The 22,039-nt window shown below is 58.7% G+C and overlaps 5 protein-coding genes across 5 annotated transcripts; 2 read left to right on the top strand and 3 right to left on the bottom strand.

The window, feature by feature from the left end:
• Positions 1-773: 773 nt before the first annotated feature.
• CcaverHIS019_0110330 (uncharacterized protein) lies at positions 774-1,374 on the top strand (the record flags this gene model as incomplete). Its single annotated transcript, XM_060596605.1, has 4 exons — positions 774-820; positions 855-1,036; positions 1,122-1,186; positions 1,219-1,374. The coding sequence occupies 4 exons, from the start codon at positions 774-776 to the stop codon at positions 1,372-1,374; spliced, it is 450 nt and encodes a 149-aa protein (XP_060453581.1).
• A 354-nt stretch (positions 1,375-1,728) lies between these two features.
• On the bottom strand, positions 1,729-4,288 carry POX1 (uncharacterized protein; the record flags this gene model as incomplete). The annotated part of the gene is made up of 7 exons (XM_060596604.1): positions 1,729-3,135; positions 3,172-3,503; positions 3,579-3,741; positions 3,798-3,878; positions 4,075-4,170; positions 4,206-4,223; positions 4,259-4,288. 7 exons carry the CDS (start codon positions 4,286-4,288, stop codon positions 1,729-1,731), a joined length of 2,127 nt encoding a protein of 708 aa, XP_060453580.1.
• A 4,569-nt stretch (positions 4,289-8,857) lies between these two features.
• On the top strand, positions 8,858-11,172 carry CcaverHIS019_0110310 (uncharacterized protein; the record flags this gene model as incomplete). The annotated part of the gene is made up of 6 exons (XM_060596603.1): positions 8,858-8,937; positions 9,049-9,100; positions 9,137-9,367; positions 9,475-10,325; positions 10,369-10,618; positions 10,654-11,172. 6 exons carry the CDS (start codon positions 8,858-8,860, stop codon positions 11,170-11,172), a joined length of 1,983 nt encoding a protein of 660 aa, XP_060453579.1.
• Positions 11,173-11,458: 286 nt separating this feature from the next.
• CcaverHIS019_0110300 (uncharacterized protein) lies at positions 11,459-13,286 on the bottom strand (the record flags this gene model as incomplete). The annotated part of the gene is made up of 2 exons (XM_060596602.1): positions 11,459-12,228; positions 12,425-13,286. 2 exons carry the CDS (start codon positions 13,284-13,286, stop codon positions 11,459-11,461), a joined length of 1,632 nt encoding a protein of 543 aa, XP_060453578.1.
• A 4,399-nt stretch (positions 13,287-17,685) lies between these two features.
• LYS2 (uncharacterized protein) lies at positions 17,686-21,963 on the bottom strand (the record flags this gene model as incomplete). The annotated part of the gene is made up of 3 exons (XM_060596600.1): positions 17,686-20,816; positions 20,854-21,828; positions 21,864-21,963. The coding sequence occupies 3 exons, from the start codon at positions 21,961-21,963 to the stop codon at positions 17,686-17,688; spliced, it is 4,206 nt and encodes a 1,401-aa protein (XP_060453577.1).
• Positions 21,964-22,039: the final 76 nt, after the last annotated feature.

Here is a 22,039-nt window from a genome sequence, read left to right as displayed (position 1 = left end):
CGAGGCCGACACTGCGCCACGCGCACTCGGCTGCGGTCAGCCCAACCTCGAGGTTGCTTACCGCCAGCGCCATCGCCGTCAGAGTCACCGGGACAAGGCATGGGGTGAAAGGATGAGGTTGAGGCAGGAAGATGGAGGAGAGATAAGGGAATGAGCAAGAGTGGGGCGTGCCAGACGCCGTTATGAAGGAGAGGGATTGATGGAGTGAAGAGCGATAGGGAGATAAGTAGGTATACTTGCCCATACCTTTGGCGTCAGGCCCATACCTTCCCCCGGCTGATGGCACGCGGACCAAGCAGAGTGTGTCACTTGTTAAAACGCCACTGTGGATCAACTTTGGGCGTCGGGGAATCCTGCTGCGAGCGCCCGGCAAAATGGTCAGTTTCAGGCAGGATCAATCAAGGGGCCAAGACGTAGTTGGTATCAGCCTGCCGCTCCATGGCGCTCCATGATCCGATGGAGATAGCAATTGACCCTGAAGCCAGGCATGTACTGTAGCTCAGACATGATACTGTACATTCTTGAGCTGGTGTCATCATTACACCAGCACTGGCTTGTGATTGTCATTTCGGAATATCACGTGTGTAATAGTCGGTGGTCGAATAATTCTTAACAAGACGAGTTCATGAGCAGAGAGATGAACAAGGAAAGGTCAACGGGATCAGTGGGTACTGTAGGCGGGATGACTCAAGGAAAGCAGGCGCGAGTGTGGCTTATATCATCGGAATCCTTGGGACCTGACGACGTCACTACTTCCCGTTCCTCACTTCATCATGCCTTCACCAGCACTACTCGCAGCTGCACTCAGCACCGTCCTCCTGTACGTCTCTGTCGGACGATGAGGCTGACAGCAGCACTGCCGCCTCCCTCTCGGCGCCGTACACGACCCTTTCGTTGCTCACCCTCGTTTCAGGGGACACGTGGGTGCGATTTGGCGTCTTTGGCTTCTGCACGCCAGACGGATGTACGGCGTTGTGGCCTTACCGCTCCCCATTGCTGGATGGGAGCCAGCGCTACCTCATGCTGCTGCCGATGGGTGCGTCGGGCCCGTGCCCTCGGAACTGAACTGAAGATGGTGGAAGGGTGGCGCTCTGGCCGATAGAGCCTAGTGCTGACATCAGCCGCCGTGGCTGAAGCCATACTCGCAATACTCGTCCTGTCCAGCAGACGCGGTCTAATAGTCGCGGTACGTAGATGGAGGAGAAGCACTAACAGCAGCGATTCGGTGCCCTCGTGGGCGCGGGAAGCGTGTGGACACTATACGCCCTGCGTGCTGGCGCCAAGTGGCCGCTGGAGGGGATCGACGGTGGCGCCGGCGACCTGTGCGGCGTCGGTGGCGGAGTGGGAGCCATCACCGCCTGGCTGCTGAGCTAGGCACAAGTAGCGCGGAGCGTCAATGTATCAAGCGCGTCCCTGCAGCTTGTCCCGGATGCCTTGAAGATGGAAGATAAGTGGCCCTGGAAAACGGCCGTGCTTGGCGGAGACTCTGGCGAGGGTGGCGAGGATGAAGGTGGAGGTGAGTGGGGACAGGTCGATCCCCATAGCCTAGCTCGCCTGGTCGGTCTCGGAGTTGAGCGTCTCGGTACTGTGCTAGCCTAGCCACTTGTAAAACATGAGTCAGGTGGGGACCAGCAAAGTGCTGTGCCTTACGCGGATGGCCCTCCCTGTTGCCTCACACATGCGCCGATTCGGGAGAGTATACATTTGATCTTCTACAGTGGTAATACACTACTCCTTCTGGTCCCGAGACTTCTTGCTCTTGCTCTTTGCCATCCTGGCGTGCATTTCCGCCAGCTCGTTGTCAAGGTCCATGTCAGCCTCGACATCGACGTGCTTGAATGGCTCGCGCTCGAGAAGCGGCTTGATAAGACGCTTAAAGTACGGGTGCTCCTTTGGCAGAGGGTTCTGCGCCCGCACCTGGGCAAAGTACGACTCGTACACCGAGCCGTCCCACTTGCCGAGTGGCGAGTTGATGATGTGGTCCGAGAGCGCAAACGAGTCGATGAGGGGCACGGCGAACTTGCGCGTCTCGGCGCAGAACGCGTCGACCTGGCGCTGTACCTCGTCCGTGTGCGAGGGCTGGAGGAAGCCATACTTGAGGAAAACGCCCTCGTTCTGCTCGATTTGCCACGCTCCATAAAGCTTGGCGACAGTGGTGAGCGCCGTCTTCTCAGGGCTGTCGGCGAGGTCGGCGAGCGCGGCCTTGAACATCTTGAAGATGTAGCCAGTCGTGTGGAGCTTTGCGGCGATGAAGCGCGACTGCGAGCACAGCTCGTACGCCTCGTCCTTTTGCTTGCCCTGCTTCCGGAAATCGGCGTACTCGTACGCGGCCTTCTTGGCAGCGTTGGCAGCGACGCAGTCCCAACCGCACTCCTTGTCGTCGAGCGAGAGCGTGCCATCCGACTTTGCAGTGAGGTTGGCCTCGTTGGACAGGTACGCAACGCCCGAGGGGAGCTTGGCACCCTGCGTCGCACCGATATAAGAGGCCACAAGGGCACGGCCAGCCTGGAGAGCGAGAATGGTGTTGTCACCCTCCCAAGTGCACTGGACAGCAAAGTCGTTGAACTGCGCGGGGAGGTTCGAGTACGACGAGTAGCCGTGGCCACCGCAGGACTGACGGCACTTTTCGATCGTGTCGAGCGTTGACCATGTGCAGAACGCCTTGAGGCCTGCAGAGGTGGCGTGAGTCTCCTTGAGCTTGGCAAGAGTCTCCATCAGGTTCGGGTCGGTCGGCTTGAGGCGGTCGAGCGACTGTGTCATGTCCTCGTACATTGCCTGGAGCTTGGTGGCGGTAAACCCAATCGCGACTGCTTGCGCGACGAGGGGCATGAGGCGGCGCTGGTGGATGGGGTAGTCGAGGAGCTGGGTCTCGAGCGTGTTACCGCCCGACGCGAACTGGCGGCGGACTGCAGCGTATCGGACCGCAATGGTGAGAGCCTTCTTGGCAGAGTTGGACGAGTCGGCGACCATTGAGGTGCGGCCACCGAGAAGCGCGCCGTAAGCGAGCTGCGCAAGAGGCGGCTTGGTGACCTTGCCGTCGCGCGACACCTGCGTGTTCTTCATGAGCATGTGCGCGCGCGGCACGTTGACAAAAGTGAACTGGATGTAGCCGTTGTCGATACCGTCGCGACCCATCTGTTGTCAGCTAACAGTGTCAAGGAAGCAGCTCACCTTTTTGCCAATGTCGCCGATCGTAATGCCAGGCATGGTGCGGAACGTCTTGGGGTCGCGCAGTTGAGTGACAAAAGTCTGGACGCCGTGGTCCTTGCCGTCGATGATGAGACGAGCAAAGACGGCCGCGTGAGTTGCAGAGCTCGCGGCACCACCGATCCACCACTTGGTGGCACGGAGATGGGGCGTGTTGATGACAAACGTGTCACTCTCGTGGTCAAAGGTAGCGGTAGTCTCGAGACCAGCGACGTTTGAGCCGTGACCCAGCTCAGTCATGGCAAAGCAGCCGATGACGCCGTTGAGGCCGAGTACTCCCTTGTCAATCCAGTAGCCTGTGCGTTAGCCGGATTTCCATGATTTCCATACAACATGCCGATCGCCATGCCTCGGCGATTACCATCACTCACTCATCTGGTTGGGAGTGGCGCCACTGCGAAGCGCCCCCAAGAACAGGCCGTAGTGGACACCAAAGCGCGTCCAAAAGGCCGGGTCGGCAATGCCAACGAGCGCCATGCGCTGAGTGAAGACTTCGATGCTCTCGGTCGTCACAAACTCGACCATTGCGCCGAACTGGCATGAGCTCGGGCCGGGGGAGAGTCACAGCCGAAAATGTTTCAGCCACTCACCTTCTCCATTGTCCGTTCACGAATCTCATCCTTGGAGATATCATGGATGTCGTTGTTCTTGAACGCAGGGTTTCTCGCGAGCTGCTGTTAGTGATTGATGGCAGCCGGTGCCTGCGAGATAGACGAGCAGGATGGTACAGAAGTGGGGCTTGTTGTCCGAGTGGCAACCTCGGGGTAGACTCGACGCCACCACTAGCACCAAGCCACTGCCCAGTACTACCACTGGCCGCTGGCCGCTGGCCGCTCGACGCTGGCCGAAAGCCACGGCTCAACTTACCTCTGCCATGAACTTCTCCTTGAGCTGGAGAGCCTCCTCGGAGCCGTGGAGGGCAACAGCCATCTTGCGGACATTGAAAGGCGGGTCGTGACGCTCCTGTTGGTCAGTGCCGTCAGTAGTGTGGAGCTCACAGTTGCGAGCATCTCCATCTGGGGTCAGTTCAACTCATCAGCGTAGAGCTCACCGTAGTGGGTTTGGGCCTTGGAAATGCCATGTTGTCTAGGTGCTAGGTAGTTGTCTAAGGTGTCAAGTGGGTGGTAGAGAGTATGGTGTCAAGGTATAAGAGCCATAAAATGGAGCGGTAACGAGAGCGTGCCGGGTTGGATACGTGTCAGATAGCCGGGAGTGGAGACGGAAATGGGTGACGGGCTAGTGTGGTTGGTTTTGGGTTTGATATCCAGCATCCAGTATCCAGTCAAGGATGCCTCGTTGGGTGGAGGCCAGATGCCTCGGCCAGTGATGGTGTGACCTCATCGCCGGCCGGTTTGAATGAGTCCAGGTCCCGATCATTGTCTGCGGGCAGATACAGATACGCGGCTTGGCCTCCCCGTGCCGTTATACAAATGTATACAAATCCAATCCAACTCATGGGCCACCGGTGGGTCAAAAGGGCACAGGCACGCTAATGCCTTACACCGTGGGAGAGTCATCTTGTGCGGCTTCGCCTACTCCCATATCCGGATTCCGCACCAGGCAGATCTTGATGATACATAAACGCCAGAAGAATCCAGAGTAAAAGAACAGCCCGAATCAGCGCAGCTGGTATATGTTGGAGCCGCGGACCTCCAGCCCGAATGTAGCTCCAACTACGAGCAGTGATTATCACAGTTTGATGGACTGCGATAGACGTAGTTATCACATGTCGTTGTGGTTTCACAGTTCCCGACCTAACCACTGTTCGACTCCTTTTCCCCTGTCGTCATCATGCTTGTGGCGTACGATTTTCGCCTGTCCGTGCACAACTCACAACTCTGGATCCTCACCCACCCTCTCATGGTTTTCCATAGCAGCTTCCTTACTCTTGGGGATGACTTGCAGCAGAGCATGCAGCTCGTCTTCTTGCATTAGAGCATGTAGCTCGTCCTTGCTGTTAGTGTTGTTCAACCGCCACTCAGCCATGTATCATGCTGTACCTCAAACTACCTCAAACTTGCAGTGGCCAACCCCTTGTCGGACTCGAGGTCATCAATTCGTTCATTGACGTATTGGACGGGAGTTGGATGACCGGGGCCCGAAGACAAAAGCAACCTCACGGCACCAAATCAGACATGCCAAGCTCGCACCAACGACCCCTTGACCCATATCCCATATGGAACTGGAACTGGGGACCCGGATTAGGCTGCAAAAGAGCTTGCCAGAGTTTGTCCTCGACATTCCTCTTAGCAGGGTCACCCTGGCGGGGTCAAGGCGGGCGGTTAAACCGCATAGGAGCACCCACCCATCAGACAAGCCAAGCCAACAACATGTGCATCTTGTCCGATCGTTGTAACCAGAAACTGGTTGCTCAATTGATGATCGACAAACCCCCACCAGCCTTGCAATCCCACTCTGCCTATTCTCTTCCTCACGTTGTGTTTGTGCATGCTTGGTTGTCAAGCTGTCTTGTTGTTGCCGAGCGCCACACGTGGCTGTGGCGGTGGTGGCGACGGAATGTTGGTCTAAATTAGTGCAATGTCTGGGCAGATACCGCGCGAAACGTCACTCACCTCGTATTGGGCACATCGGCTTCCATAGAATTGTGGTGGCGAATGGACGCCAAGGGAAGCTCGGCGTCATCTGCTGCGCCGACTCACACTCACTTAACTCACACACGCACCGACTATTTATCCCAGAATCGATTTGGTGTTGCTCTGTTCACAATTCTACAAAGAGATGGAGTACCCAGCACAGCAAGACGACAAGTTCGAGCTAGTCACGCGGTTCATTATCAGCATCCGGCGGATCGCGCGCAAACTGAAGAAAGCGGCCTCATTCTCCGACCTCCGCGACCTGTACGAGCTTGCAGAGGTATTCCAGACGGTGAGGTTGGTCGTACCCTCGTAACGAACGGGGCAAGAAATCTTGCCCTCTTCTCACTGTCACGTTTCTTTTCTTTGCTTACAATAACAGAACGAAAAGGACCAGGACCTCTTCCCCATTCGCGACCAGCTCGGGCAGACTGTCAAGCACACATATCGAATCATCGCCCCTTGTGGAATCGGGGGCGAGGGCCCACCATGGCCCATCGTTCTAGAGTTGCTTCACGAGGTTGATCTTCTTGCTAAAGTTCGTTAACAACCTCTCCCTTTAAAATTCTTGTCCTCATCGCAATGGGATCTTGGTTTGTTCTTCGTGGCTAACAAGCAGGAGGTGGGTAACGCCAAGCGCGCTTTGAAGCGCCGTCGCTCTAGCCTACCACACGCCAGTCCTTTGCACAATTTCTCATCGCCTGCCGACTCGACCTTTCTAAACCCTAGGCCTAACTCTTCCGAATCAACATCAGCGTCTCAGTGGCCTGGGCCTGCACAGATGTCGGATGTCGCGAGGCTCGATAGCCCTGTGGATCCAAACACAGCACGTTGTGCCCCGATGCCGAAAACGAGCCATGCTCCAGACAATGCAACAGCGCTTCATTATCGTTATCTCCCCCGTCCCGACAGCATCGTATCTCCTTCTAAACGTAAACGCTTTGACCGCCACGACGTCAACGTCGGGACCGAATATCCCATCCCCGACACGCAGCCGACTTTTTCCACGTTTTCTCAAGGCCCGCCACCTCTCCTCACTCGTCCCGATTTGCCCCGCCATGAAGCTTGGACCACAGAAGATCACGCCTCTCAATACTTTCATTCATCTCCTCGCTCCTCGTTGTCCGCCTTGCCGCCATTCCCGGTGCATCTATCACTAGCATACCATTCGGTAATCCGTCCGACATACTCCGAATCCCGGCCGTCACCTCGTGACTCGCCTTCCCCTCCTCGCCCTCAGGCTACCGAGTCACCGCCTGCCGGCTCTCGTTTAATCCCTCATTTTCGTCCGTTATGTGGCGCTCGCCTATCGGTCAAGGACCTACTCAGAGACACCTCGGGATCTGCAGTATCAAGTCAATCGCCGCCTACGTCCCGTGAGCCCAACCTGCCACGGACCGCCTTTTATGAGGCATATACAATGAGGCCATGCGGCCGTAATTCTGGAGACACTTCCACCGGTACACGGGCAGGTTGCTCGCCAACAGAGATGCCAGTCACTCCACGCGAAAGTGGCGACAGCAAATGGGACCGCCCATCTTACTCGTGGTCACGAATTCGACCAAAGGAGAACAACGAGTACGACGGCACCAAGTCGGCCGCTATTCTAAACGGCCGAACTCTGAGCGACAAAGAACAACCCATGCGGCAAGACTAGACCCGGGGGCCGATCACTCCTGGAATGTTCCATCATCCTCCACAGAGCAACACCATAACTCGGCCGCCTGTGTACAATCTGTTCGTGTTTATGTGTGACATTGGTTAGCTCGAGTGGCGTGGGACTGCATGCGGGGCGGTTGTAAAGTGGTCAAGACCAATGTGTCGGAATCTCCGGCCTTCCTGATATCGTGCTGGCCGTTGGGAGGTTGAGGGATTTGTATCAAGGCTGGGCGCCCATTTCATCATCTCAGATCTAGCCATGACAAGTGCTGGGAATCTAGCCATGACAAGTGCTGGCCAAATGGGCCAGGAGAACTTGTTCCGCATCAGAGCATGCCCTACCCTCCGTCGTAGGGTTAGCAAGGCGGCATTTGCCGGGTAAACCATCCAGTGTAGACAGACCGCACTGTTGGCGAGATGCAAGGCATGATTCCATTAGGGGAATCTGAATGCCCGAATGAAATGCCACAGTTGTTGGAATGGACGAGCTTTGCGACTGCGGATCACTTGGTAGGGCACGTGATACGCACCCATCATTCATGACCAAACACCGGAATCGCATCTTGTTTTGGAACAGCCAATCAGCATTTCTCTTTGCCATTGTTGGTTACCTTGATGGAACGCCAGCGCTCGAGTGCTTTCGTTCTGCAACCCCAGGCCCGCGACCTTGTGATGTCTTTAAATGTCGCCATTGTTAGGTGTGGTGCCTCCAGACTGAGGCTGGAGGCCCCCCGGGATCCAGGGAGCACTCTGCAGTAGCCCGTATGGAGGAGGGATGTGTAGATGGATAGAAACGGTACTGCGGGCTGGATAGATACGTCGGCGCCGAGAAGTGGAGGTGCGGGAGCAGTTTCCAACAGCATCAGCCGTTCTTATAGCTCAGTGGCTAGAGCGTGCGATTGCAATGCATAAGCATCACTATCGCAAGGTCCCTGGTTCGATCCCGGGTAAGAACTGACATCTTTTTGGCCATCGGCAGCCTGTTGACGGTCTCTTGAAGCCCGAGGAGCGGGACGGACACGACTGAGCGATGCAGATGGTTGGATGAGGTGACAAGTCACCAGTGCCACCCGATTTGATCCCGTCGCCGATGTAGATTCGGGTTTGGTTCCGCCCTCGTCACCGATTGCCGATGTGTAGTAGTGGTGACAATGGAAAGAAAGACGCAAGATGGAGAGGTTGCGCATCTAGTCCGCAACCAAGCTGTAGCGGCAGTGGGTACAATGGCATGGGTTGGAGCCTCTCACGGCTTGGTGGTGTGTGCGGGACGCCTCGCCCAAGTAGGAAAGAATGAGTCGAAAGTCGAGTCGGAAGTAGGCGGATACTCACCTCCACTTCCTGCACAACACAACTCGACACTATCCGCTTCTTGTTCATTCAGCAATCCACGCCCCTCGATGTCGGGCTCGGGCGATGAGCGCGCACACAAGCGCTCACGACAGAACGTGAGCCAGGCCTGCGTCAACTGTCGGCAGAGGTGAGTCTGGCCGCGCGACTTCCGTGCGACGTTTCCATCTTCCGTCCTTTGCTGTTGGCCAAGAACAAGAATCCCCCGGGGACCCCGGATGTCGACTGACACTGATGCCAGGAAGAAGAAGTGTGACGGCAACGAGCCGTGTGCGACATGTCTCGCGTACAAGGTGAACTTGGCTGGTGTAGGTGTCAACTAACGGAAGGACGAATGTGTTTGGGGCGGTAAAGATGACTGGCGCAAACCGCTGTCTCGGAGCGAGACGAACGCGCTGCGCGGGCGCGTGGAACAACTCGAGGCGCTCGTGCGCGACTACAAGACGCGGTTGGAGCTCGTATCGATCCAGCGCTCCATGCCGAGTGTTGAGAGTAGCACGCGGTCGCCAATGCCGCAGAAACTTGCGCCGCCACGGCACCGAGACGACGTCGAAGATGTTGTGAGTCTGGGCGTCGGGGTCGGCCTTGATCAGAGACGTTGAATGTTCAGTATCTCCCAGATGTCTGGCATTCGATCCAGTCCACTAGTCGCTTGTGCTCACTCTAGCTCCATGACGACGACGGCACGCTGCGCTTCTTTGGCCCCACGAGTGCTTTCCATCGCGCCAAACCTTCCCACCCGCCGTCCCGCGAGCCATTCCATACGCGTGGCGAAGACATGAAATGGGCCCGTTTCCTCCCTGACATCTACCTCACGCGTGACGCTCACGACACGGCTGTCGACCGTTTCTTCCGCTACTTTTCTGCGTTTGGGCAGCGCGTCACGCCCCACCTCTTCTACCGGGACATGGAGCTTGCACTCGATCTCGCCGAGGCAGATATCCCCGTCGCCGCACCAAATTACAGCCCGCTCCTACACAATGTCATCCTCTGTCTCGGTCTGGCGTATGCCGACGAGGGATACTTGCGGGCAGTGACGACGCGGCGCGCGTTCCATGAGGAGGCGAACCGACGGCTCGACGCCGAAATCGGAAACCCCTCCCTCGCTACCGTACAGGGCTTAGCGTTGAGGAGCTCATTCTCCAGCACGGAAGGCGATTACTCGGTCGGATGGATCAACAACGGACTAGCTACTCGCATGTGTTACGCGCTTGGTCTACACGTCGACACCACGCCGCTCGTGGAGCGCGGTAAACTCTTGGCCGAACAGAATACCCAGCGATGCGTCACGTACTGGACATGTTATGTCCAGGAGGAGATGTGGGCAATTTACATGGGTCGCACACCGCTCATGAGTCAATGGCACAGCGTGCCGTACCCGACCGTCGACACGGTTACGGATAACTGGGAATGGACGTGGCCCGATTCACGCGCCCCTCCGCAGAAAATGTACCTCTCCACCTGTTTCGTATACACGACGGCACTGATGCGCATCGCAACTGAAATCACCACCACCATGTGAGTTGCGCGTTGCAGATACAGTGGCAAAGTCTCACACCAGATACACGGGTCGGTACCAGAAGAGCGACCTGGTGCATGACGGCACTGTCAAGCGATTCAGTGACCAGCTCACCGCTTGGCTCCAGAGCTTACCGCCACCCCTCCAGTTGAGCGGGAACGGCACCGACCTCACGCTGCCCCATGTCGTGCTCCTGCATTTGGGATGTTCGTGGATTGCCATCCTGCTCTTCCAGCCCTTCTCGCAGGTCGCCAACAAGGAGGATGTAGATTTTGGCAAGTATGCCATGACTGTGAGTTTCTTTCTGTTGAGTACCTGACAAATCAGAGGTGTCATCGCGCAGCGCTCAAGGTTCACCGCCTCGCACAGCTCTATCGCGCCCAGCACAAGCTCAAGTTCGTCCCGCCCACCATTGCGCAGACCGTCTATACTGCCGGCACATCGTTCCTCCTCGCGGCAGCCCAGGCTGCGGATAAGGAACATGCGGCTGCGGCACTTGCACATTGTAACGAGATGCTGGCAATGCTGCGCGAGATCAGCGAGACGTGGCATGCGGCCGCGCAGAAGGCGCTCATTCTCGAAGAGCTCGTGGCAGAGTACCAGAACTCGACGGAGGCGCCGGTCCAAGCGGGACAGTTGTGGACCGTGCCACTTGCGCGCGATCATCCCAACCCCTCACCGACCACGCTTGATCATCCGTGGAGCGCGTCGGACGCTACTCTCGACGACTTTATCCAGAGCCTGTTTAGCCAGAACACAATGCCAATCGGCAGCGACGTCGACCTCATGGCGCTGCTCCAGGACGGCATGGGTCTGGGTTTGGGCACAGGACAAGGTTCGGGATAGTTGGTGTAAGATTAGATGGATGTTACAGTGTTGAACAACAATAGTGCTAGCTAGACACAACCTTTGAAATGGCGCCACGCTCACTGGCTTGCGGTCGCTCACTGGCTTGCGGTATGCTGGGATTGATGATGGGGTCCAGCAGTTCTGTGGGCAGATCTACACCTTCAGGCCCTGCAAGTGGCGCCAGCCTTTACGCTGCGCCGCATCGCATCGCGCCGCGCCGCCATTAACTCTAACTCAAGCAGTGCATATGGTACTGAGTGTACAACAGTAAGCAAACACGTCCCTAAAGGCCGCCCAAGCGGCGGGTCATCTCGTCCGCGTCGACCGAGTAGCTGAGATTGTCCGAGGAGCGCCACGGCGAGCTGAGTTTATCGTCGACATTGTCATAGCTGCTTTTGCGCTCGTCGTCGTCATCGTCGTCGTCGACGACTGACCGTGGTTCTCTCCGCCGAGGCACAGGAACGCCCTCGGCATGTTCGTCGTCCGAATCCTCCTCCTTGTTCTTCTTGTCCTGCTTGGGCCTGCCGATGCGCCGGTCCGACTGCGCCCACCGCTGCCACCACTTGGCGACGACTGCCCTGGTACGGTCATCGCACCCCAGGTACTGGATGTTGCGGATGAGGCCGCGCCAGTTGACCTCGCCGCTCGAGAGCTGGCTCTCGAGCTTGGCCACGTCGCCAAAGTACAGCCAGTGCACGAGGGCGTCAAAGCTGTCCGGGTCTGGCAGCGGCACAAACACGGGCCTTGGCCCGTGCAGCGACGTGTATGGGAGCAACTTGCATCCCTTTGCCTCTGGCGAACCATCCTTGAACCCGCCGGTCAGGATTGCGCGGAACAGCGCACTCTGTGGCATGAGATAGTCGCGATGCAGTGCGTAAAACCGCACTGGCACGGTTGCCTGCGCCTGCGCCGCTGCGGGTGCGGGGGCAGCGCCGTTGGGTGTGACCTGGCCACTCTGTGGATCCGACACCGAAGCCGACTCGGGCGTCGGTGGATGTGTGCCGCGCCGCGATTCTGGGGGCTGGTCTTGCCTCTTGGGCCTGCTGGGGACGACTGCGTGGCGTCAGCCACTGTTTCAGGGAGAGAGAAAAGCCATCCATTGTTGTTGACGAGCGACTTGGTGGCCCGGACCCACGCAATTAGGCGGGAACCAAGGCGCGTGCCATGCCACCACAAAGACAAGACAGGCGAGACAAAGCGGGCAAAAGCCCGTGCTCACTCGTGCGCCACTCCGAAGCCTCGCACTCACCTATGCGCACATCGCTTGTGCGTGGGTTTGAAAGCGCCGCAGAGGCATACTCGTGTAGGCGCTCGAGCACAAATGCTCGTGTAGGCTGGTTGTACATTCCGGCGCCGGCGTTTGCGGCCGACTTGCGGGTGGGTGGAGTGGGTCCACCGTGAGGGGACATGGCGGGTGTGTGAGGGCGAGCCGGCGTGCGCATCGGGCCGTGCCCGTGCGATCTACGCCGATGGGATGCGCCCGCTCTCCGGCTGCTGATACCATTGTTCGTGGGCTCAGCGGATCCATAGCCCGATCCAGCGCCCGCTCCCTCTGGTGGCGGTGAGGCAGATGAGGTACGCTCATCAGAGGGACGGTCGTACATTGCTTCGAGCGCCTGTGCATGAAGTGCTGCGCTCACGGGCGCATGCCCAACCTGCGGAATGCGCGACATGGGAAATTGCAAAGAGCTGAAACCGGACGAATACGACGCCGAGGTAGAGTTAGAGGTGGATGTCGTGGTGCTGCTAAGGGACGAAGCGCTGGACGACGTCGACGACGTCGCCGGGAGCGAGGAGCGTTCGTGGGAGGGGGTAACGATTGGAGTGTGAGCAGGAGTCAAACTCGCGGCGGACACGGCGCGGCGAGGTGGAAAGTCGGGCGGGGGTTGGCGCGCAGATTGGGAGAGGGAGCCGAGGGGCGCGCGCCCGGGCCACTGCGAATCTTCGGGGTCGAGGGCGTGTGCGGTTAGGTCGATTTGGTAGTGAAACGCGGGAGACGAGGGCGTGGTCTGGGGTTGGATGCGGTCGAATGTGGATGCAAGGGATGATGATGAGACCGATGAGAATTCTGGCTCGCTCAAAGTGTTGGATGATGACTGGGTACAGAGCATGTCTTGGACCAGCATCCGATCAATCAATGAATGTGGGCGGGCTGGATGGCTACGGGACGGAGGGCTGGCTGGATGGCGGTCTTGAGGGGGCCGGGGAGAGAAGGAGGCCAAAGGGCAAACCAGCAGAGGCCGAAGATTGGTGAGAGGGGGCTAGACTAACTTAAGGCCGTAAGCCGTGGTTTGGTGTCGATTTGTGTCAGGTGTGCGATCTGACGAGGCGTATGGCCAGCAGGCGGGGGTACGTAAAGTGGGGAGGGTACAAGGGGGGGGAGAGAGGATCGCAGGATGCCAGGTGCCAGGATTGCAGGATCGCAGGATGCCAGGTGCCAGGATTGCAGGATCGCAGGATGAGAGATCGAGAGCGTGAATGTGTTGATTTGGGAGGGTAGGATCGGGTTGATCGAGGGCTAGGCCGGAAGACCGGAGGTTGACAGCAGACAGGTACAGAGGAGCCAAGCGACAAGGGGGGAGTCGACACTGGCGGATTACTACTGCTGTTGGTTGCTGTTACTAATTGGCTAATTGGAGGCTCCCCCGTTGGCCATTCCTCCACACAGCTCGAGTTTGGTCGCGTTTCGTGTCTGCGCGTGTTTGGGCCGTCGCAAAGTCGTGTAGCTTGTTGCTGATGTGATGATTGTCAAAGTCGAGCACAGTGGGTAGTGTACTAGGAGTGGTGCTTGAGAGACAAGGAAGGGGGGCCCAAGTGAGGGACAAGTCGGCGAAATAAGAATGGAGAAAGAGTAAAAGAGAACAATGTCAAGAACAACCAGCACTGCTCGTCACTTGAGAGGCTAGTAGTCGCGATTTGAGCTTGGGGCGGACCCAAGGTAGGCGAGGCGGGGCGGGGCGGGGAGTGGAGGGGGGTGCGCGCTCGCAAGCGATCGTCGTCGTAGACAGAGGGGAGGGTAATACAGAACAAGGACGGCACGAGGATGCCTGTTCATAAAACCTGCTTGCGCACTGCTCGCACACAAACCACACGGACACGGACGACACGACACCCCGGCAAGCAGTGGCTTTGTTAGGTGTGGGTTAAGCTGGGCCTGGAGGCTCGAGGACCCCGGAGGTTGTTGGCGTTGCAGGGGCACCAAGGGACAGCAACAAGGCTGCGACAGGGCTGTCAAGGATGGCTGTTGATTGACTCTGTGACGAGTGAGTCACCGCCTGACGTTGACCCTCTCTCCCACGACTCGTGCACCAGTCTCCACTATTGTTGACTCTGAAAAGGTTGAGACCCATCGACCAATGCGTCACAGGGAGCCTTGTAGGCATGAGAGCAGAGACGCCATTATACCATTATACCCACAGACAGGAATAAGCTACTTTTCTCAGGACGCTTGATTATTATCAAAGCAACAATAACTGGACTGACCCATTTTTGCATCCTGCATCTTACTCTGTTCCTAGTGATCAAGATCCTGGACCCAGCTGATGCTCTTACGCATGCAATCGCAGTTCGAGGTCCCAGAGAGCAAAAAGTCCTTTATTCCTGTGTCCGCGTCATCAGGGTAAGGCCCATTGAGGATGCAAAGGAGGGCAGGAAGGGATAAAGCAAGGTGGAGCGGGTGTGCCAGATGCGCCAGAGAGAACAAAAGACAGTAGGTGCTCGAGCATCAACTCGAATCCTGATTGTATCTGGATCCGACCAACCAGCATGCGGTCATCTTGGAGCGCTTGTCCACTCCTGAGCACGAGCACGAGCCAAGGCTGCCTCGTCCGTTGATGCGTTGACTGCGCTCCAGTGTGGCATGTAATGCATGTGTGAACAAGAGGTTGGGAACGGGAAAGCTGCAGATGTCTTTTGGCTATCTGGCCAAAACGTGACGGCTCGTCGGGGCACGCCGATGCCGATGACAGAATGCGGAAGTGACAACCAAGTGAGAGACTGGGTTCGGGCCAGGAGGTGCTTACTGCTGCGCAGGTCTGCACGTCGTTTTGGCAGAATGGCGGCACGCCAGTTCGCCAGGGTAACTGAGCCAAACTTGTCATGAGAACAAAAGAAAAATCGGCACCTAAGGGACAATGGGTAAATGCCACGCCGCCACATATTGTTCTCCTCTACTGCTGTCTCTGCTCCTCTGCTCCCCTGCTCTCCTGCTCTCCTGCTCTCCTGCTCTCTGTAACAACAAGTGGCGTGTTCCCATTTGCTGTCCGCAGCCATGTGCTGAAGGCGCCAGTCACAAGCAATCTGAAGCGTGCGTGTCCAAAGTGCCTACTTTTGTAGGATTTTGTTCTCACGTCAACAAAGATGCATGCGCAAGGTGCATGATGCACCTACCCCGCTCTGGGCAGGGCTAGTTTCCCCTACTGCTTTCTGTGGCCCCGCTCGCTGGACCAGTGGCAAGGTAGCCTGCGCAGCACAGAAGCAATAGCCAAGCTCGCCGAAGCCACACACAAGCATCCCTGGTCGAAGCATCCTCAGGCCTTAGGGTCCAACCGATGGCGCCGCCATACCCCGACCCGACGCCGAATGCCTTTTGTTGTGCACCTTCCAGTACGGCATCTCCGTACGCATCTCCCATCTCACAGACTCGTGGTCTCTTCTGTCTCCTGGTCTCTCGGTGCTTCTCCTGTCTCCCGGTGTTTCTCCTCCTGTCTCCCGGTCTGTTCGTCTCCTTGTCTCACGGCCCCACAACCTCATCCCCGCGCTTTGTTAGTCGCTCGCTTGTGGAATGTATGGATCGCACGGGCGGGCCCCTCCCCACCCCCGCCCCCTCCTTTCTCCAAAGATGCGCGTGGAGCTGGCCACCGCTTGCGTTCGCATCTTCTTGTCTTCGGACGTCATCGCTGACGCCGAGGTGCTAGCTCGGGTGAGACTGGGACCTGAGACTGACTAGGTCCAGACCTAGGTGACTGGCCTGACGTACTCAGTGAGTGCCAGGCGTCGTAGTCCAGTGGACGTGGAAATGTTCGGTACAGAGCCGGAGTACGACACAAAAGGCGGGACGATGATCGACGTTCTCGACTAGTAGCGGCGAGGTCCACACCGCGGTGCCTCACCGTTTATCATGAAACACCATTGTCACGAAACGCTCACCAGCTCAGGTGACGTCGGCTCTTTTTTTTGGCTTCTTCCTACTCCGCTCTCGTACTCTCGTGCCGTAGATGGTCACCCTCGTGTCATACTCTGTGATTCCCACAGCTCGGATGCGGCGATGGCCGGCGAGTCAGCTGCTCACGTGTACGGTATTGTATCGCACACATCGTCTCAACTCAAAATCTCATGACAAGACAAGAACAAAAGGCTCGCAAGACAAGCGCACATTCGATGTGGTCAGCAGGGGCTCTCAGTTGTCCAGATCTGATGTGGCATTGTGGCATTGTCAGCATAGCGGGAATGCTCTCCGCTGTGGCGGGGCACCGTTCACGTTGTGGGAACGCGTCTTGGTTCTCACCTCGTACCGTCTATAACGTACTAATATCTCCCACGCCACGCCTCACGTGAATGCAAGCAGAGCCAGAACAATGCGATGCGAAGCCCATCCCATCAAATTAAGGGCAGCGATGAAATGAACAGAATACTCAGCATGGCCCACCAGGCAACAAGACGTGCTCTAACTGGAATCTCACATCGGCCTGCTTCCATACGCCCATCCATCTACACGCCTCGATGAAAGGTGACTACCTTACCTTGGCAGACTTGGCAGAAGCCGGGTAGGCATGCACATGTGGCCTCGGGGCTTTCAGCTTGCATGGTCGGTCACGAGATAACAGCGCGTCGTAGGGTGCTTAGCGTCGTAGGGTGCTTAAAGCCCCGCTACAATACAAGAAAAGGGCCGCCACACAGGGCGATCGAGATGGCAAGATCGCAAGTGGCGCCGCCACCACCCTACGGCGAGAAAAGCGCAGCCAGCGTGGTGTCCTGCCGGTGTGGCTTGTCAGCTGTCAGCTGGTGTCCTGCCGGTGTGGCCTTGTCAGCGTGGTTGGCGTCCCGGCCCATCCTTGCCGAACATCTACTTGAGCCGGGGCCCGTTACGGACGGCCTGGGTCGTTGCCAGCAAGGGTATGTATCGTGAAAGGGGCAGTCATGGTGATACTGTGAAAAGCCGGCTCTTCTTTCTCTCCTATCTTACGCATTGCACCTCTCCGTGGACCTGAATGGAGCGTGGCAGGCGCAGGCGCAGGCGGCAGGTGGCGCTGCGTCAGTATGGGCAAGGACTGGTGAGGCGTATGAGGGACAAAGACAACCAGTACGATGTACCGACAGATGTGACCTCCAAGAGGACGTTCATCAAGCGGCGACCATTGCCGTTATACTCAATACACAGGCGCGACATACACAGGGCGACAGGTTACGACGCCGCTGGTTGCCGTTGGACGAGCATCGACGAGCATAGCTGAAACAATTCATCCCTCTAATCCTAACACACGACAAGTCCGCTTTTGTCTTCTGTCCAATCTACGCCGCGCCAGCCGTCGTACGCCCAATCGCACGCGACACGCCACCCTGGAGCGCCGGCAGCGGCTTGCCCTGTCCCGAAGGCGGCGCCTCCATCCATCCTGCGCGGATGAGCCAGGCGAGGTACAACCCGCACAGGTCCTCGGTGATGCCAGCGGTCCGGTTGGCGCCTGCAGCCGACGCGAGTGCCTGTGCGTTGGCATCGTCGAGCTCGACGGCCTTTGTGCTAGTCGGGAGGTCGTCGAGGACAAAGTGGAGGAGTGGGAAGAGCGCATTGTCCTGAGTCTCAAGGACGTGCTGCTCGAGCTTGGTGCGCCATTGGATGTACTCGGTGCGCTTGACGGGGTAGCCGTAAGTCGCGAGGGCACCAAGGAAGTCGTTGAAGCGCATGCGCGGGTGGCCAGTCACATGCATGACCTTGAAGCCGTCCGAGCTCTGCGTCGAGAGCGAGGCAAGAAGCGCAACGTGGTCGACGGGGCACATGTTGATCGTGTTGTTGATGTCGGGTGTGAGCCCAAGCTGCAGGCATCCCTTGACCATGCGCCACAGGAAGTCGTCCGTGTTCGTAACGGCGCTCTTGGTGTCGCCGAGCACGTAGCCGGGACGCAGCGTCCAGCCCGAGAGGCCGCGCTTGCCCGCCTCCATGATGAGCTTCTCCGCCACCCACTTGCTCTGCCCGTAACCCGTGTCGAGGCCCGTGCGAGAGTCCTCGAGGTCGTCCTCCTCACTCAGGCCAGCCTTGCCGTCCGCAAGCAGCTCGTCCGACTTCTGCACGAAGCGTTCGTTGTCCAGTGTCGCGGTCGACGAGATGAAGCTGAACAGCTTGGGCTTGGTCTGCGCACACAGCTCGAGACAGGTGAACGTGGAGAGCACGTTGGTGTCGCGCATCTTGGCATACGGGTAAACCCAGTGCACCACGGCACCGTTGTGGAGCACAGCGTCAGCCTCGCTGGCGACGCGGTCCCAGGTGGCCTGGTCAAGGCCGAAGTGCTCTGACGCAAGGTCACCGACGACGGCCTCGACACGGCCCTCCTTGACCCAGTCCTCGTCCCATACGCCGCGGCCCTCACCCGAGTCGCGCAGGCGCTTGAGGCCCTCCTCAGGAGTCTTGGCGCGTACAAGGCAGATGACCTTGGCCGTGCGGCGCGACAGGAGGTCACGCAGGATAAAGGCACCGAGGAAGCCAGTAGCACCGGTGAGGAACACGGTGAGCTTCTTGGTCGCAAAGTCGACCGGGAGGGGCGCAAACTTGGCGGGCAGCTTGGCTGCGAGCTTGGCAACGTCCTCAGCGTACGGCACCTCAGCAACTGCCTCCTTGGCTGGCGTGCCCTCCGCGACGGTGACACCGCCCGAGGAGAGATCCTCGATGGCCGCGGCCTGAAGCTCGATGGTCGGCTTCTCGAACACGAGGCCGAGGGGAGCGTTGACGACAAAGGTCTTGCGCAGCTCAAAGATGAGACGCGTGGCGAGGATCGAGTGGCCGCCAAGGTCGAAGAAGTTCTCGTCGATGGCGATCGAAGGCGGCGGCGACGGGAGCAGCTTGAGCCAAATGTCGTGAATCGTCTTCTGCACGGGCGTGAGGTTGGTCGCCGACGTCTGGGCCGGCTTGGCGGCGAGCGCGGTGTCGGGGAAGGGCAGAGCAGGCTTGTCGATCTTGCCGTTGGGGTTGAGCGGCAGCTTGCGGAGGGGGAAGTAGACAGCTGGGATAGCGTACGACGGCAGCTTCTTCTTGAGGTGCTCGCGGATGTCACGAATCAAACGCCTGTAGCGGCGCACACCACGGAGCATCTCCGACTTGAGGTCAACCTCGTCCTCGTTCTGGTCGCCCTCGCTGGCACTCGCCATGCCAGCGAGCTCGGGCACATCGTTGGGCACAAAGTACGACACGAGGACCTTCTCCTCGTCCTTGTCACGACGAACAAGAGTAACGTTCTCGCGCACAAGCGGGTGGCGCGAGAGATGCGTGTCGATCTCGCCAAGCTCGATACGGAAGCCACGGATCTTGATCTGGTCGTCGGCACGGCCAGTGCACTCGACCCTGCCGTCGGGCAGGTAGCGACCCAGGTCACCCGAGCGGTACATGCGGTCACGGACACCGAACCAGTACTGGGCAGCAGCCGGGTTGGTCTCAACAAGCGTGTCCTTGCGCTCGACACCCTCGGTGAACCAGTTGGTGACAAACTTCTCGGCCGTCGCGGCGGGGTCGAGGTAGCCCTCAGAGAGACCACCCGAACGGACGTAGATCTCGCCCATCTCGCCCACAGCACAGGGGATGTTGCGGTCGGTGCGGTTGACGACGAGGAGCTGCACGTCGATCATGCCCTGGCCGGCTGGGATGAGGTCCTTCTGGGTCGAGAGGAAAGTCATGTCCTTGTTGACGGAGGGGATGGCAAAGTACGAGACAGCGCGCTGCGTTTCAGTCGTGCCGTACATATTGATGATGCAGACGTTCTTGGCGAGCGACTGGAGACGGTGGCAGTCGCGCTTGGTGAGGACGTCACCGACGAAGAACGCGTTCTCGAGGGATGGAATCTGGCGCGAGGCCTGCGCGGAGAGGAGCTGACCCATGGCAGGGGTAAGGTGAGTCACAGTCACCTTGTTGTCGTCCATCCACTCGGCAAGACGACCTGGCGTGCCAATGTCGTCGGCGGTGGGCACAAACAGCGACGCGCCGAGGAAGAGGGGAGTGAAGATGTCGCGCTGGATCGGGTCGTGCGCGATACCGCTCAGCATGGTGTACCGCGACTCAGATCCGAGGCCGAACTTCTGGGCCATCCATGGGAAGAAGTGGGTGAGCGAGTAGTGCCGTCCCTTGACACCCTTGGGGATACCGGTCGAGCCCGAGGTGAACGACAGAGTGGCGTTCGAGTCGGGGCCGAGGACGACGCCAGCAGGCGTCTGCGCATACTGCTGGTACTGCGCAAGGATGTCCTCGGTGGCGCCAGCTGGCGAGCCAGAGATGCCGTTCTCGGTCACCGAGATAGCGGGGATCTGGACGCGGAGGTCGAGCTTCTCCTTGATGTAGTCGGAAACGAGGGGCGCAAGGACACCGGCGCTCGAGATAACGAGGAGGGCACGGGGCATTGAGACCTGCAGGTAGACGACCTGGCGGTTGGGGGGGTACGCGGGGTCTGTGCAAATTAGCCGATGCGGCCGATGGCGACTCACCAACAACCGAGAAGACACCGCCGGCCTTGAGGATACCCATGACACACACGACGAGCTCGACGCTACGCGCGGCATAGACCATGACGACCTCACCGCGCTGCAGGCCGCTCTTGAGGAGCGAGTGGGCGAGGACGTTGGACGCCTCGTCAATCTGGCGGTACGTGAATGTCCTCCTGCCCTTGGAAGGTCCGTCATCGTGGTCGTCATCCTGCTCGCACTGGACGACACAGGTGCGGTCAGGGTGAGCCTTGGCGTTGGCCGAGAAGATGTCTGGGATGGCGCCCACAAAGCCGCACCAGTCGAGGTCGGCCGAGGAGTCTGGGAGGACAGCGGCCTGCGAGTCGGTGCGGAGGGGCAGCGAGCCGATGGGGTGCGTAGGGTCGTTACTCGAGGCCGACTTGAGGAGCTGGAGGAGCGAGTCGATCGTGTTCTTGACGCGGTTCTGGGTGAAGAGGAGCGAGTTGTACACGAGGCGGAGGTAGAGCTTGGGCATGGCCATGCGAGTAGCCTGCACGTCCGTGTGCTCTGCCAGCAGGAAGAGGGTAATGTCGGTCGAGAGACCGGCAGTGGGGTCGCTCTCGACTTGGGTCGAGTCGAAGAAGCGGACGCGGTAGAGAGGGCCCTCTGGCTTGAGGTGGTCAATGAGCTGGGAGAGGGGGACGACGTCAGCGGCAGCCTCAGCCTCGCGCTCCATGACCTGACGCAGGACGTCGAAGAAGGTCATCTCGGGCGTAATGTCGAGCTTGAGGAGGATCGGCGTGCTGGTTCCGGGCACGGACGTGCAAATGACCATGGACGGGTCGGGCGTGTACCTGAACAAGAGGATCACAAATGCTGTGAGGAGGAGGTGATACGGGGTAGGGAGGGCCGAGGAGGGGAAGAGCTCGGAGAACTCGTAGGTGAGGTGCATAAGGGCCGGGGCGAGACTAGGCGGCAGCGACACGGTCTGGGCCGACTCGACCAAACGTGCCGGGGCTGGGGTTAGTTGCTGGTTCTTTGGACGTGCTCACTGGGCCGAGGGTAGTCGGTGGGGAGGGCGAGGCTGGGCAGCGTGCCGAGGCGCTTGGCCCATCTCTGGAGCTTGGCCTTGGTGTCTGGCTGGTCCCCCATGGTGATTGAAAGAGTGGGGGGTTATGACAAGGGGGGGAAGGGGGGGAATGAAGAGAATGAGATAGTCGCTGTTGAC

This window comes from Cutaneotrichosporon cavernicola (assembly GCF_030864355.1).
Source record: "Cutaneotrichosporon cavernicola HIS019 DNA, chromosome: 1".
Lineage (NCBI taxonomy): Eukaryota > Fungi > Basidiomycota > Tremellomycetes > Trichosporonales > Trichosporonaceae > Cutaneotrichosporon > Cutaneotrichosporon cavernicola.
Note: the sequence above shows the minus strand (reverse complement) of the source record. Positions and strands in the feature narration are given on the sequence as shown.